This window comes from Ambystoma mexicanum, chromosome 9 (assembly GCF_040938575.1).
Source record: "Ambystoma mexicanum isolate Mex_15411 chromosome 9, UKY_AmexF1_1, whole genome shotgun sequence".
In the NCBI taxonomy this organism is placed as follows: Eukaryota; Metazoa; Chordata; class Amphibia; order Caudata; family Ambystomatidae; genus Ambystoma; species Ambystoma mexicanum.
Genome location: NC_090931.1, coordinates 68,433,125 through 68,446,641, shown reverse-complemented (window position 1 = coordinate 68,446,641; position 13,517 = coordinate 68,433,125). Strand labels below are relative to the sequence as shown.

General features: G+C 47.2%; 1 protein-coding gene across 3 annotated transcripts in view; it reads right to left on the bottom strand.

Annotated features, from left to right (window-relative positions):
• The window catches only part of ETS1 (ETS proto-oncogene 1, transcription factor), a 303,023-nt gene that overhangs the window by 35,032 nt on the left and 254,474 nt on the right, over positions 1-13,517 (bottom strand). For all 3 annotated transcript variants that reach the window (XM_069614182.1, XM_069614181.1, XM_069614183.1), the window contains 2 exons: positions 13,245-13,493; positions 8,319-8,579 (listed from right to left, as the gene is read on the bottom strand). In XM_069614182.1, coding sequence (XP_069470283.1) covers positions 8,319-8,579; positions 13,245-13,493 — 510 coding nt within the window. The remainder of the gene's footprint in view (positions 1-8,318; positions 8,580-13,244; positions 13,494-13,517) is intronic.

Here is a 13,517-nt window from a genome sequence, read left to right as displayed (position 1 = left end):
ATTTATACATCGTTTTACATAAAGATAAACAGCGGAGCGCTTTACACAGGTATACAGCAGCACAGATGCATAACAGAGCTCTTTACAGAGGTAACAACAGAACAGATATACAGCAGAGGGTAGGATGCAGGGGAGGGGTACAGCTGTATGGGGTGGTGGGGAGCAGATGGGTAGGCGGCGTCTAGCGAGTAAGGTGGTGCGAGAGGCGACATGATGACCGAGGTGTTGAGCAGTTGAGACTCCTTGAAGAGGTGGTTCTTGAGTTGTTTTCTGAATTTTAGGAGTGTGGGGGTGAATCTGATGCTGACGAGGCGGAGGTTCCAAAGTCTTGGGGAGTAGGCAGACATGGCTTGTTTTCTGGTCCTTTTCTTTTTTGCAGCAGTGGATTTCAAGTTAGCAAGAGACCTGGCTCCTTGTGGTACGCTGTCCACCAGAGATGCTGAGTTTCTCTGCAAGGTAGTTGGGTGACATGCGGGAGACTGCCTTATAGATGACGCAGCAAGACTTGAAGGTGATTTGTGAGTGCAGTGGGTGCCAGTGAAGGTGAATGAGGGCCAGGGTGATGTGGTTTTGTCTGCGTAGACCCTTGATGAGGCATGCAGCCGTGTGTAGGATACTTCTCAGGGGCACAAGGGAGGACAAAATCGCTACTTTAGCAGTATCAAAGTGCATTGGCTTGACCATGGAGTGGTGCACTGTGCTCCTGCAAAGGGTATTAAGAGGAAAGAAAATGGGTGAGGGGGAGCGACTCACGTTCGGTTACAGTAACCACGCTTTGACTCCCCTCCGACAAACTTTCATATGGCACCCACTTTCCCCCACTCCTACATTTTCCAACCAGGCACCGCTTTTACAGCTCCTATCATGCCTCCCACTGCTATATCTCACCCTCTGCTCTCATCCCTACAGCTCACAACCTATGCAGACTTCTACGCCAACCCTAATCAAGCATCTGCTGCACCTACTCAACCATGCGAGGCTCTCACGCTACTCCCACCACTACAGTTTCCAAATAGAGTTCCCACCCAGTTTCCACCTATAGCTCCTACCCAGCTCCTAACTATGCACCTTGCATCCTTGTGCCAGTATAGCTTGGATTCTGCTCCTACAACCCTTACCTGCCGCCAGCAAATCTCCCACCCTTCACTCATTCCTAGGCATCCAAAAGGCGGGGAACTTCTAAAACTCTGACCCAAATGTGGTTTCTACTCTCACTACATCAGGCTCCCACCCTGTACACACCTACCAGCCACAATAGCTCTCACCTCTACTGCACATACCAGCCCCATAATCCCTCCTGTCCTGCTCCCACTGTTCAGCTGCCTTCCTTTCCCAGTGCCGGCCACTATCGTCCCAATGCAACCTTTGAGTTCCAGCCTTGCCCCACTATCCTGAGGACCACCTTGCTTTGCTTCCACAGTTCCCTCCGAACCCCCTGCGTATAGATGCCCCCTCTGTTCACCATTCTCAAACTCACACCCTGACCAACCGTGCACAATCTCTTCTCATTCTGGGGGTGCAGTTGTCCGGACACTCGTTTGGCATGGTGACCCATGAGACGGAGCCTCACACCGCCACCAGATCACTGTGGCCACTTTATGCGGCATTTACATCTTCAAACCAGAAGCACCGACTCTACATTTTAGAACCTGGTTCTGCCAGACAAAGTAGCTTTTCCTCTCTGGGATTAGGTTTGTCTATTCTGAGCTTGTGTCTTCCGGCTGAGTTACAGCTCCGGAGCAGTACACTTCAAACACGCAATAGTATAGGGGTATGTGTGATGATAGAGCCGAAGTGAAGAATGATTCATTACGATCTGAGTGGGACAAGGGTTGTGTGGTTTGCGTGCTAGCTGAGTGTGCTGCAGCATCGGCGCAGTGTAGTCGTTATTGAGAAGTGCAGAGTTGGGTGAGTCAATTGAGGATCAGGCCGGCCTGGGCCAAACAGCTGGCTGCAGCTGAACTCGTTAAATACATTTGACAAAAAGTGAGCCCAAGTACATTTTTCCCCGAGCAGAGGTTCAAAACTATCCCGCAGGCTATATACTGTGTTCAAGTTCTCTGTGCTATCCTGCTGGCACAGTTTTAATTGAAGTCATGGCAATTAGCACCCATAAGCCAATCAGGTTTCTTGGATCACGGGCTGGAACTGCTAATCTCAACCCACGTTCCATTGAGCCTGAAGGCTGCTTTCGCCACCCTGCATTGCCATCTTCCCCCCAAGCTCCCTTATCTTTTATATTTCCATTCCTGTCACCCCACTTATCTCTTTTCTTTGGTGGTGGACCCTCCATAGCCACCGCTGCGCTGCTGTTGCCACTCTGTGGCCGCCATGGAAATTGAACAGGGGCGACGTATGCATGGTGGCCAACTTGAGACAGTATTTTCATTCAATAAACGGGACACGTCTGGCTTGCCGTACATTGACTGAAAATACAATTTTCTTAGCACCCCAGGTTTTCAGATTGGAAACCCAGGGTGCTAATAGCATTAAGCACCCGTTCTGTTGACGTCCAAGGGCCCTCGTTAACCGCCCTCACTTCGCTTAGCCCTTTAACTCAGGCCCGGGCCGTTAACACCCACCCCTGCCCTTGCAACAGGTGCTTAACGCTATATTTTTTTGCTTGGCACATTAATGATACTCTAAACCCACAAATATTTAAAAAAATTCTCTATCACACTCAAATGTTATCAAACTAGTTCTAAATGTGGACTGGTCGCACAGGTTTTCTGCACAGAATGAACACATTTCCCATACAGTATGTGACATCATGTCACAACACAGTGGCTAGCCTAAATGGTGAAACCCATCAACGATGATTAATCAGCAATAATAATAATAATATTTAATAATAATAATTTTGCTTTTATATAGCACTATGAACCCTCAGGTATCTGAGCGCGGCTTATTATTACCCACGGTGTGTGGTGCTCATTTATCAACCTCGGAAGGATGAAAGGCTTAGTTTGGCCCTGCCGGGATTCCAACCTGCATCACCAGGCTCTGCACAGATGACAAAGCGAGCGCTCTACTCGCTGTTCCAACGGACTGGCTATGTGTAACATCAGAGGCCCCAACTGTTCTAGGTTCATAAACATTGGAATTTTGCAATCATTGATGTATGATGGGTGAGGGCAGGAGGTATGGAGTAGGCAGGGTGACGGGTAGGAGGGTTGCATTGAGTGGGGTGGCGTATTGCCATGGAGGTGGTTTTGGTGGGGGTTATGGAGTGAAGGAGAGGCAGAAATACATGTAGGGGCTTTGAATAGAGGGGAAGGTGGCTGAAGGAGCAGCAGTGTGGGGGGGTTGGGTTGTGTCAGGGGGCTAGGGAAGGGGAGGACTGGACTGGTGCAAGGAATGGCTTACATATAGTGGTGTTGGTAGGTCTGGAAAACATCTGGGGCTACACTAATGTCAGGACTGTTGGGACTCGGGGCTAGCTAGCCTTTTGGCTGCAGCCCATGAGCTTCTGTAGGGCTACAACCAATAGCCCCGGGGCTATAGCCCCTCCCCCACAGCGATGCCTCTATGAAATGTTCAGCTATCAGTGTGAGTGCAAACGGCTCTTCAGCCCTCGTTGCCCTCATATCTGGATGAGAGGACGGGTGCCTATGATTGACAGGTTACCCGACATCACTTTCCCAGGAAATTCAGCAGGATATCCCTCCAATGGAAGTCTTGCAAAAACTCTTGTAACATGAAAAGTTGTCATTAGCAACACATTTGAATTCAATGCACCTTACTTTGCACAATGGTTTTGCTGTCTTCCATTTTCAATGGGAACAATTAAAATCCAATCATACCTTTTATGCCTAACATATTTGTATACACGATACATATTTGCCAAGATCATTTATTATTTGATTTGAGAACTTTTCAAGTCATCTCTATTAAAGAGAGTGTTATTGAAAGACAAACATTAATCAATGTCTACCAGCCAAAACTGAGAAGAATGGAGTTCAACAATCTAAATTGTAGATGGTGTGATCCAGGGCAAATCATTTTCATCTCACTAGAAGCAGAAGCAATTCAGTCCATAGTGTACGCTATTAAAAAAGACTTACCCATAGTCTGCTAGAATATAGTGCTTGTTTATGCACGATAATAACAATGGTAGAGGTAGAGACTATTTTGTATTGCACAGCACACACCTATTTCGCTTGGCTTACCTGCAGCAGCCTCTAGCAATGTAAATGTCATCAAAGACTGATGTCACTTCCTGTGACAGTGTTCTGTGGTGTCACTTACAGTGATATGATATGATAGGTGATTTATAACATGCTTAATACCCATTGGTTTCTAAGCGCGGACCCGGGGATCGAACCCATGTTGCTTCGTGTCATCTTGCTTCCAAGGCGAGCACGTTGCAGCTGAGCTATCCTCCTGATGCCAACACATGCAAGTTAGGGGTCCCATACTTCCTTTGCCACACCAGGCCCTTTGTGCAAGTTTGTTTCTTTTCATTGCTGGTGCCAGTTAATGGATTGCGTTGGAGGGGGGGGGTGTTGGGTCACCATTCAGAGGGTCTTAGTTTAGAATATTTTCACATCTGTTCTTTAAAGGCTTGCTCATATTTAAATCGAATAGTCAAACCAAGTCACTGACCCTGCTCTGGCTCAGCCCTACTCATGAATTCTCTTGCTATCCTTGTGGGGTTTAAAGACAGCCCCAGCATGACACAAAGAAAGGCCAGGATAGGCCTCCAATTTAAAATACATTGTTTCCAATGGCAAGACACACTGGTGAATGAAAAGCCTGCCGTAAAAATTCAAATATTGCTAAATGTGCTTAGCAAATCCAAATACTGGTATTCCTGGAGTTGACACAAGGAAGATGTGAAAATGGAAAAGGCACAATACTGGCTCAGAGACAAAAAGCATTTTTCATTGGAAATGCCACACATCAAAATGCTGTGCATCATGAAACATTAACAGCACAAACTGGGCCTTGCAGGCAAAATCAAAGCCATGTTTGAATTCTTCATGTTGTGTGAATAAGGCAGACTTTTCAACATAGAACCTGACATCATTTTAAATAAAAATGCCCACTGTGAATGATCAAAGTCTACAGCAGCCCTTCACTTTCAGTTTTGCCACAATAAGAACAATATGGCTGCGTAAAGCAAGAAAGAAATGCCCTGATGCAAAAGTGACTGACCAATAACAGAACGATGAACGTTGTTTAAATATTTAAAATGCTGCACTGGGAAAATAATACAATATTCAAGAAGGTTATTTTTGTTTTTAAATGCCACATGTACATCTCTTATGAACCCTAGACAAACAAATGCCTCTAGTTGTTGGGCAGAATTCTCAATTGCCTTCCCCACTGCAGGTCTGTCTGGCTCTGTATCTGGAAGGGTGATCTCTTTGAGGCTATAGCAGAAGACGTTTATGGGGTGGTTGCTAGGCAGCCAGATTAACAAAGAGCCAGCCCCGGTTGGGTACAGTCGTGAAAAATACAAACTATTAGATCTGAATTGTGGACAACTCAAGATTACAAGTACAACATGCAAATGCCAGCATGGCCTCATGATGTCAGATGTCAGAGATGACCCATCTCCTTCAGGATAAGAATCTCTTCAGCCCATCAGCTCTCAAAGAACAAAAGGCTTATGCTGACCCCAGTCTTAAATCAGCATTCTTCCCAGAGAATTCAGATGCTCTGGACCACATGGTTTCAAGGAAATGGAGAAATGAAACTCCTTAAAGCAATGTATAAATATATGGGTACAAATGTCATTGTATTCAATACATTTGAGACCATGATACTTACAGGGTTGTGATAGATGTCATTTAAAGCCAATTTCCAGGTGATGGTGTTAATGTGACTTTTATTCCAATCCGATTACGGGAATTTTAGTTACATTGAAAAATGTGTTTCTAGCCTCCCCAAAAATGTTAGAAATCTGAACGTTGGGGAGCTAATGGCTTACTAAATTAGCTCTATTCCCAACTATGCTCATTTTTACAAAAACTGTGAAAAACCAATAGCGCACCAATTCAATAAGTAGCCGAATAAGCTCCACCTATCCGTCCTGAGTAGGGGGACATTAATATCTATAAATTATGGCACTTATTGGTAAATTACAAAGTTTTGCCATGTAGGGACGTTTTGAGTGAAAAAGCTGACGGATAAAATAATGTAACTTCAGTGGATTTATCTCTTCCCTTCATTTTGAATAATTTAAATGTCACCACCCCAGCCAGAACCTGTCTGTAGACAGCAGACAGACTTTGGCTGTGGAGAGATAGTAAATAACCAACCATGTGTGTGAGATAATAAGCTGGCAGCCTCTAATAGAAATAATTTTGTGAGGAGGAGTACATAAAGTGGATGCCCTAGGAGAAACGGACAGACAGACAAGGAGACGGAGAAAAATCTGCCTAATACCATCTTGGAGCAAGTGCTGCTAAACACCTTTATGATCTGCCTTTAATCCACCGGGGTGAATCCTGAGACGGCTGCCTGACCTTATTTGGGTGCAGAGGCCTGCAAATTGAGCGGCCTTAAACTTTGTATGGGAGAGAGAGAAAATGGGAAAGCCAACAGCGCACTGGACCCTGATTCTTAAGCAGAGACATATGAGGGATAGATGCTGGGACTGTCTTTGACAGCAGCCTGTGACCAGGCCCAAGACGTTCCCCCAGAGGAGCCTGGCTGTCATTCCTGAGCGCTTCAAAACAGAGGTCCAATGTAAGTAGAATTGATCCATTTAACACTAAGTGTGTGGGGGGATATGCCTGTCTTAATATCTTCCCTTCATAGTGGGGGTGGGAGGTCAAATTGTGTAGTCCATTAGCATATTTGACAGAATATTAATTTAATTAACTCCCAAAAAGATGGACGCAGGGAGGAGTTTGGTAAGGGTTTGAAACTTCCACCCTCTTTCCAAGCGGAAGTTATGTTACTGTCACGTAAAGTAATTATGTGCCTTTATTTTTCCTGTCCACCCCAGATTTATCTAATGAACAGAGGGTGTCCTTGCCACAAAACAAAATGTAAAATTGACACCATTCCCAAACCTTGCCTTTAAAACAGAAAGGTGTTGGTCCCAAAGCGAAATTCCCAATTGATGCCACTTCCCAAAACCCTGCCTTTCAACAAAAGGTGTTGCTGTCTTAAAACGAAAATCTCAATTGCAAAACATACACTCCTTCCTGTGAGTGTGTAAGTGACCCTGATATCAGAATGATTTTGGTACTGCCTTTGGGGCGCAGAAAGAAAAGTGTATTAAATAAAAAAGTATCTTCAACGCCTGTGTGTTTTCAAAACTGCAAGACTTTACAAGTGTGCAAAGAAACCCAAGTACCTAACACTGCACGTGTAATGCACAACTTGTTTTACAATCGAAACTGTGCTTTCTTTCAATCTAATTCTATCAAGAATTATTTGACTGTTTATTATAAAAAGAAAATGCATGTCGTGTTGAAGCTTTGTTTTGTGTCACAGAGAAGGTGGCATGTACAATAATTGAAAGATTTACTGAACATGCAATTTAAATAAATATATATTCTCTCTGTATCCTGGCCTGATTCTTGGCACAGGGGCTGGGATCTACGTTGCTCTATATGAGTCATAGATGGGGTGTATTTAATCCCAACAAATAACTCATCTATTGTGAGCCATCTTAATTTTTGGGCGGTGGGGAACTCCCTATGTTGAGGTGGTCCCCCTCATATATTGTTACAGCCCACCTCTACATGTGCAGTGGGAACATCTAAGGAAGGTGTCACAGGGAAAAGCCTGGTGGCACAGGGTTATGGTGTCCTTGTTAGATGATGGTGTTTCAATGAGGTCAATGTTGGTATGTATGGTGTGGCACAGTGTTAGGAGCTTCAGGACGTCAGCGGCCTTGCATCCGGGGACCCAGCTTAAAACCTGGGGGATGCTTAGGCTCCCCTTGCTGACTTCTGCCATCTGAACCATTCCTGCTCCGGCAAGGGAGCATGGTATGGCCTCTTAAAGTACTTGGGAGTAGACAGGAGGACCTATCTGAGAACTATATAAAGCAACCAAACTAAGAACAATCAGGTGGCTGTGGTTTAACAGTGGCAACGCAAGCATACACAACAGACTTCACAAGTCAAGATGGCAAGGCTGCAGGGGATGCAGATCTAGGTCTCGTTTACAATGAAACCACAATGTGTCAATGACTCTCTATATCTAAACAGGGAAGAAAAAGCACAGTTCTCCTTTCTGGACAACATTGGTTGAATAGAACAATCCATTGATCAACAGAGCATAGCAACCTATTAACCACTTTTGAGCCTTGCAGCCCCTTCAGAAGCTTTGAGATGTGCTCACGTGACCCTTACCTGTGTATCCAGCCAGCGCTGCCGCAGGGATGACAGGCTTGTCCTTGTTCAGGTCAGCCCGGTCTCGAACATAGTCTTTGAAAGTACCTTTGGGCTTGTGGTTGGAAAGGGATGCTGGGTAATCTTCAGAGTCAAAGCTGTCATAGGAGGGGACGCGCTGGAGACTGTTGAAGGACGATTGGCTGCCCCAGGACTGCGTCAAGCGGTCGCAGCTATCGTAGCTCTCCGTGCTCTCGAAGGAGTCCTGCCCGCCTAGCTTCCCTGGTGGCACAAAGAGAAGTTGGTTAAGTGACAGCTGGCATAATTTCATATTATTTGATTCAGACTTCTAGGCCGTCTCACAGACCCCGTGCCTCGTTAGCCACCAGACTTCCCTTCTCCTTTCCCCGCTCTTTTACACGCCCCCTTCAGCCTTTTCATCCTTCTTAAAATTGTCGCTTTAATTTAAAAATGTATGAACACATTTTTTAAGTCTTTCATTTGTAAAGTCCATAGTATTTCTTATAAACGATGCCCTGCTTCCCAGATATGATAAAGGCATTCTTTTGTTGTGTTCTGGTTTGCTCAGTGACCTGAATATAGGCTTCTGTTCATGTTTTGATGAAGTCACCCCAATCGCTTCCCCTTGACTACACTATTTTCTTACATGCACATATCCTATTCTTTCCACAGGCATCCCCGAAGTCTTACTGTCCCCAATTTTACAAATGCCCCATTTACTCTGTGATTGACTTCTGCTGGATTCAGGAACATTTCTGCTAGAATTGCTACACCCTGTTCAGCATTAGAGTCCCCACCCTCACTGCTTATTCTGCCCATCTCCGCTCAGCATTAAAGTCCCCACAGTGGACTGCTGTGCCAATCCCTGCGCCCTCACTGCTTATTCTGCCCATCTCCGCTCAGCATTAAAGTCCACACAGTGGACTGCTGTGCCAATCCCTGCGCCCTCACTGCTTATTCTGCCCATCTCCGCTCAGCATTAAAGTCCACACAGTGGACTGCTGTGCCAATCCCTGCGCCCTCACTGCTTATTCTGCCCATCTCCGCTCAGCATTAAAGTCCACACAGTGGACTGCTGTGCCAATCCCTGCGCCCTCACTGCTTATTCTGCCCATGTTTGCTCAGCATTAAAGTCCCCACAGTGCACTGCTGTGCCAATGCCTGCGCCCTCCCTGCTTATTCTGCCCATCTCCGCTCAGCATTAAAGTCCACACAGTGGACTGCTGTGCCAATCACTTCGCCCTCACTGCTTATTCTGCCCATGTTTGCTCAGCATTAAAGTCCACACAGTGGACTGCTGTGCCAATGCCTGCGCCCTCACTGCTTATTCTGCCCATCTCCGCTCAGCATTAAAGTCCACACAGTGGACTGCTGTTCCAATCACTTCGCCCTCACTGCTTATTCTGCCCATGTTTGCTCAGCATTAAAGTCCACACGGTGGACTGCTGTGCCAATGCCTGCGCCCTCACTGCTTATTCTGCCCATCTCCACTCAGCATTAAAGTCCCCTCAGTGGACTGCTGTGCCAATGCCTGCGCCCTCACTGCTTATTCTGCCCATCTCCACTCAGCATTAATGTCCCCTCAGTGGACTGCTGTGCCAATGCCTGCGCCCTCACTGCTTATTCTGACCATCTCCGCTCAGCATTAATGTCCCCACAGTGGACTGCTGTGCCAATCCCTGCGCCGTCACTGCTTATTCTGCCCATCTCCGCTCAGCATTAAAGTCTGCACAGTGGACTGCTGTGCCAATCCCTGTGCCCTCAATGCTTATTCTGCCCATCTTTACTCAGCATTAAAGTCCATAGAGTGGACTGCTGTGTCAATCCCTGCGCCCTCACTGCCTATTCTGCCCATCTCCGCTCAGCATTGTGCCAATCACATCGCCCTCACTGCTTATTCTGACCATCTTTGCTAAGCATTACAGTCCCCACAGTGGAATGATGTGCCAATCCCTGTGCCCTCACTGCTTATTCTGCCCATCTCCGCTCAGCATTAAAGTCCGTACAGTGGACTGTTGTGACAATCACTTCGCCCTCACTGCTTATTCTGCCCATCTTTGCTCAGCATTAAAGTCCCCACAGTGGACTGCTGTGCCAATCACTTCGCCCTCACTGCTCATTCTGCCCATCTTTCCTCAGCATTAAAGTCCCACATTGGACTGATGTGCCAATCCCTGCGCCCTCACCGCTTATTCTGCCCATCTCCTTTCAACATTAAAGTCCGCACAGTGGACTGCTGTGCCAATCACTTTGCCCTCACTGCTTATTCTGCCCATCATTGCTCAGCATCGAAGTCCACAGAGTGGACTGCTGTGCCAATCCCTTCGCCCTCACCTTTATTCTGCCCATCTTTGCTCAGCATTAAAGTCCCACAGTGGGCTGCTGTGCCAATCCCTGTGCCCTCACCGCTTATTCTGCCCATCTCCGCTCAGCATTAAAGTCCGCACAGTGGACTGCTGTGCCAATCCCTGTGCCCTCACTGCTTATTCTGCCCATCTTTGCTCAGCATTAAAGTCTGCACAGTGTACTACTGTGCCAATCAGTCGCCCTTACTGCTTATTTTGCCCATCTTTGCTCAGCATTAAAGTCCCCACAGTGGACTGCTGTGCCAATCCCTGCGCCCTCACTGCTTATTCTGCCCATCTCCGCATGGCATTAAAGTCCCCACAGTGGACTGCTGTGCCAATCCCTGTGCCCTCACTGCTTATTCTGCCCATCTCCGCATGGCATTAAAGACCCCACAGTGGACTGCTGTGCCAATCCCTGCACCCTCACTGCTTATTTTGCCCATCTTTGCTCAGCTTTAAAGTCCCCAAAGTGGAATGCTGTGCCAATCCCTGCGCCTCAGCAATTATTCTGCCCATCTTTGCTCAGCATTAAAATCCCCACAGTGGACTGCTGTTCCAATCCCTGCGCCCTCACCGCTTATTCTGGCCATTTCCGCTCAGCATTAAAGTCCGCACAGTGGACTGCTGTGCCAATCACTTCGCCCTCACTGTTTATTCTGCCCATCTTTGCTCAGCATTAAAGTCCCTACAGTGGACTGCTGTGCCAATCCCTGTGCCCTCACTGCTTATTCTGCCCATCTCCGCTCAGCATTAAATTCCCCACAGTGGACTGCTGTGCCAAACCCTGCGCCCTCACCACTTATTCTGCCCATCTTTGCTCAGCATTAACGTCTGCACAGTGGACTGCTGTGCCAATCACTTCCCCCTCACTGCTTATTCTGCCCATCTTTGCTCATAATTAAAGTCCCCACAGTGCACTGCTGTGCCAATTCCTGTGCCCTCACTGCTTATTCTGCCTATCTCCGCTCAGCATTAAAGTCCCCACAGTGGACTGCTCTGCCAAACCCTGCGCCCTCGCCGCTTATTTTGCCCATCTTTGCTCAGCATTAAAGTCCCCACAGTGGACTATTGTGCCAATCACTTCACCCTCACTGCTTATTCTGCCCATCTTTGCCCAGCATTAAAGTCCCCACAGTGGACTGCTGTGTGAATCACTTCGTCCTCACTGCCTATTCTGCCCATATTTGCTCAGCATTAAAGTCCCCACAGTGGACTGCGGTGCCAATCCCTGCGCCCTCAATGCTTATTCTGGCCATCTTTGCTCAGTATTAAAGTCCCCACAGTGGACTGCTGTGCCACTCCCTGCGCCCTCACTGCCTATTCTGCCCATCTCCGCAAAACGCCTTGACCTCTGCCATCTGTGCTTTGTAAGGCGTCTGTATTTTGTCCAATCTTTGCCTTATCTGCACCGAGTCTTGCACTCCTCGCTTCTTGAATATGTTAGTGTATTATTATTTCCACTTTTGAGGAAGTAATTCGTGGCCCGGGCTGATCTCTCTTAATTCCCATTCATGCTCCTTCAGTCGCCGCCAGCTCTGCAGATCACCCTCGTGCCCTGTGCCCATTCCATTGTCCCCCCAGTTCCCATCCAACATATAGTGCAACATAAACCTTCCAACCAGAGGCAGCAGTGCCAGGACATCCCTTATGAAAAGTTGCACCCACCCAAGTCTGGGAGCAGGAGATGCAGGCCTACGGGTTGGCAGGCCAATGTTTCTATTTGTGAACACGTTTGCGGTTCTTGTGAACACGCTAAATGCCCAGTTTAAGCAACATTAAAAACAAGTATTGGCAAAGCCGACATTCGGCTTTAGTGTAGGCACAGAATAGACCGTTTCAAGGCACTGGCACATTGACACCAATCGCCCATACAAGGCAACAGCTGGCAAATGATGCTAGCAGGTGGGCATATGATGGCAGCGCCTGGTAAATGTCTATCTAATGCTTAAAAGAGAGACACGCGTGTTGACTAAGCAATCAGTGTTTGCAACAGGCCTTCAGCAGACGGAGCACATACGGGGAAAGAGAAATGACATATAAATCAAGCGGCTGATTCCTTTAAAGACGTTTTTATCACATTAGGTGAGGTTCACAGCTGCACGCGCGCCATTACCTGCCAGACGGCTGCTCCTAATAACTTTTGGCATCCGACTGCAGGTACAGAGACAGCTCAAAGCTATTCCAGGGTTCAGGTGTTTTGGGTGGGGAGGGGCATAGTGAGTCGGAATGAGCATTGACATGGGTGCAAAATTGTGGGTAAATAAGCAGACCATGCCTGCAGGCAATGGTGTCCCTGCTGCTCACAGCCAATCTCTCCACCATCTTCACTTCAATTGCCAATAGTTGGCGTAGGGGCAATGCTTACAGTGCAACATGGGATATTGCCATTTAATAGTTGGTCTTTAACATTGAGAAGCAGAAATGGAGAACTGTAGAGTGAATTAACCAGATAGAGCAGATATACAGAAAAGTAGGCTCATGGTGTACTTTTGAGGTGTAGAGTGAGCAAGCTTAGTTCAATGAAGCCCCCTTTTTTAATCTGGCACCCATAGCAAGTCACACAACAAGTTTCACAAACCTCGGCTTATGCGCCCCACACACATGTTGTCCTGTGACACCACCTCCTGCTTGATTGTGAAGTAGTCTGTCTGGAGGGAGTCTGTCTGCAGGGGGTCGCGCATGAGGAGGGACGGGTAATCGCTCTCGTACTTTAGGGTGAGGAGTTCTTCCGAGCTGATTGGGTGCAGGGTCTGGTAGGACTCTGTGATGAAGCTTGGCTCAGAGAACTCTGAGGGCGGCACACACTGGGCATGCTCGATGCCATAACCTGCGGACGAAAGAGTCGGAGTAC